At 50.5% G+C, this 3,030-nt stretch overlaps 1 protein-coding gene across 7 annotated transcripts in view; it reads left to right on the top strand.

Annotated features, from left to right (window-relative positions):
* Positions 1-908: 908 nt before the first annotated feature.
* The window catches only part of Naxd (NAD(P)HX dehydratase), a 14,365-nt gene continuing 12,243 nt past the window's right edge, over positions 909-3,030 (top strand). For 3 of the 7 annotated variants that reach the window (XM_031339035.1, XM_031339038.1, XM_031339036.1), the window contains exon 1: positions 985-1,153. In XM_031339035.1, the coding sequence (XP_031194895.1) occupies positions 1,000-1,153 (154 nt within the window). In that variant the 5' untranslated portion in view covers positions 985-999. Of the gene's footprint in view, positions 1,154-2,329; positions 2,458-3,030 lie in introns of all 7 variants that reach the window. The other 4 variants (XM_031339037.1, XM_031339041.1, XM_031339040.1 and 1 more) reach the window with 3 other exon arrangements.

A 3,030-nucleotide genomic window follows, 5' to 3' on the forward strand; every position in this document is an offset into this window, starting at 1 on the left:
ACCCGCCCACTCCTTTCAAAGTCCAAGCTAACCTTCTCCCTCCTAATCGCCTCACAGGCTCCCACTCCCACGCCCCTTAGTTCGCCTTAATACCCTACTGTTCTGCTTTGTTTTCTCTCTGCTCTGCTCACCATACTCTCTCCTCCATCTCCTGCTCTTCTCCCCTCTCTCACAGACAGCCCTGGCCATGTCCAGTCTATTTCTTTCTCTCTCTGCTCTGGACTCTTACAGATGCCTCTGGCTGCTCTCTCTCTCTCATATCTACAATAAAAAAACCTTCTGGTTAGCCATACCATGGAGAGATCAAGACGCCAGTTTATACACGTAGGCCATTAGTTTGTGTCACTTTGTAGAAAACAACCCAAGCAGCTATGGTCATCACCCAGGCTTCTTTAAGTCTTGTACAGGGTATAAGCACAAGTATCAAAGGCAGGCAGCCACAAGAGGCACGGGTATGAGAGAGCTGTCAGGATGCTTTCCGGTTTAGGGGCTTAAGCTGTTGTAATCATGAGGTTACCTATCTTCTATTGAAACGACAAAGGCCTCGAGGAGCTGGGGTCAGAAGATGGTTTGAGCGATGCTAGGCCTCGTAGACTTAGCTGTGGGCCTCCCCAGGAGTAAGTACATCATCTATGTGGACCACACAGCTACAGGCAGGCTGCCAAGAAAGCTGACCTCCAAGTAACGTCCACGGACAAAACACTACAGACTAAAAAGGAAACAGGACCCTAAACCGCCAAGGCTTTTCAGTGAGCCGGTTACCACAGTGCTTAATCTGGGGCCGGCCCGGATTCGGGGTCTCCCTGGTCAAGCCTCCGAGCGGCAAGCGGAGGGTAATTGGTGGACGCTGGGCCTGGGGGTGGGACGAATCCTCGGAGTCAGGAGTACGCTTCCGGCGGTACCGGAAGCTGGGGCCGGGGGCGGAGCCCAGAAGACCAATGGCGGTGGCCCGGCGGCCGCGCGGGGGCAGCTGGGAACCCGGAAGTCCGCCGGCCCGCCATGGGCATCCGCTGTGTGGCAATCCGCTCCTGCGGGCGAGGTAAGATCGATACCGGCGTCTCGCGGATGGCCGTTCAGGCGTGTGGGGCTGCGGCGGTCGTGGTGGCGCTGCTCTCCGCCGCGATCGCGCTCCAATGGTCGCCTCTGCACGCAGGTACCGGCCGAGGTCGCCTCTGCCTGGCGCTTGAGCGTCCAGCGCCGGGAAGCCGGTGGGACCGGCCTACGTGAGGACTAGGCTGCCCCGTTCCCGCGAATTATTAGGGGCCTGTGCGGGAGATGCGGCCTTTCAGGGAGCCGGATCGCGTACACGCGCTGACTTGACTTGCCAATACCTGTATGCTGGAGACTGGCTGCTCTAGCTCTGAAAGCCCTGGAAGTCCGTAGTGTCTGTCCAAGTTCGTAGTGTCTGTCGCACCCATAAGAAGGCTGCTAAACACCCCTTTATTTAGAGGCTTTTTTTTTCCTCTTGGTAATTGCCTTACATTTTCAGACATTCTGATTAGCAACGTTTTTTCCTCCTTTGTACTTACTGAGGCTTCATTACTAGATTGACTTGGCTAAATTTCTGCCAAAGACCTGGTAGAGTTCTCGGCTATAGACCTTAAAACTGTCTGTGCTTAGGGTGAATCTCACTTAATATAAGAATTGCTGTCATATGCTCCGGCTTAGAATTCACATTAACTTAAAGCACTTGGGGCATAGAAGCCATGGTTGTCTTCCTCAGCCACTGTTTCTTTAAAGCCAACAAAATGCAAACAGGCTCGACCTGCTTTTCCTGACTCTGGATGGTCGTTTTGGTGAGAAAGTCACTATGTAAATAGTACTTACATTTTAAGTAGCCTCTTAATACTTTAGGGGATAAATCCACTGGGAGTGGCAGTAAGCCAACTAAAACTTGATCCAGTGTAAAGTGTTGGGAAATCCAACCGACTCTCCTCCAGCCTTTTACTAACAGAGCTCTCTTCCTGGGGTAAAGCGCCTGGTTTGTCAATGTACTCAGGCTGTCCTAATGGCGTCCTACTGTGGAACAGTTCTATAGTCACAGGACAGAGAGCAGCACACCATTCGGTGACAAAGCAGGAAAATGTGTGTTATTCTCCGGTGTTGTCTTGTATTCTTAGCATTCCCTACTTTTGGGGTGCAGACTTCTAGTTTGCCGTCTGTTGCTGTGTTAATCGCTATGACCAAAAGCAACTTGTGGAGAAAAGGTTTATTTCAATTTATATCCAGGTGGCAGCTATCTTTGAGGGAAGCCAGGCAGGAACTGAAGCAGAGACCATGGAGAATCTCTGTTTACTGGCTTAGCCTGCTTTCTTCTGTCACCCAATAGCACCTGCCCAGGAGTGGCACTGCCTTCAGTCAGATCCCACGTCAATCAGAATTCAAGACCGTTCTCACAGGCATACCACAGGCTAAACTGATCTGTGTTGTCCTTCAGCTGAGACTCCTTCTTCCCAGGTGACTCTTGTTTTGGTCAAGGTGACAAAAACTAACCATAACTAGGGTTTGTTAACTTAGTGATATCAATTGGGAAGTTTGCTTATTACAAGAATGTTAGGCTACAGACAAGTTAAAGTAAGTAAATATTAGATATTAAACTCCCTAAAATACCCCTTGTCTTATAACGTTCCATCCTTCCACAGCTCAAGTGTACCTGCTTCAAAGGACTGGGGCGGAGTCAGGGGAGGGGCCAGTGCTGGCTGGTGGTTGGATTTTATTTGGCATAACTCCATGATTGTTTTCTTATCCTTCCCAAACGCCTTTAGAGAACATCTGAGGAAGAGTTTGCTCTATTGCTTAGTCAGGCGAACCATTGGTTAAAGAACAAGTTATTTTGCCCTCAGGAGCAGCATTTTGGTAACATGGTGTAATGGAAGACATTGAGTTCACATCTTGGTGAGCACTGAGTCAGAAAGCACAGCCAGGCTGGGCGGTGGTGGCGCATGCCTATAATCCCAGCACTTTGGGAGGCAGAGGCAGGCGGATTTCTGATTTCGAGGCCAGCCTGGTCTACAGAGTGAGTTCCAGGAC

The sequence above is a fragment of the Mastomys coucha genome, unplaced genomic scaffold (genome assembly GCF_008632895.1).
Source record: "Mastomys coucha isolate ucsf_1 unplaced genomic scaffold, UCSF_Mcou_1 pScaffold22, whole genome shotgun sequence".
Lineage (NCBI taxonomy): Eukaryota > Metazoa > Chordata > Mammalia > Rodentia > Muridae > Mastomys > Mastomys coucha.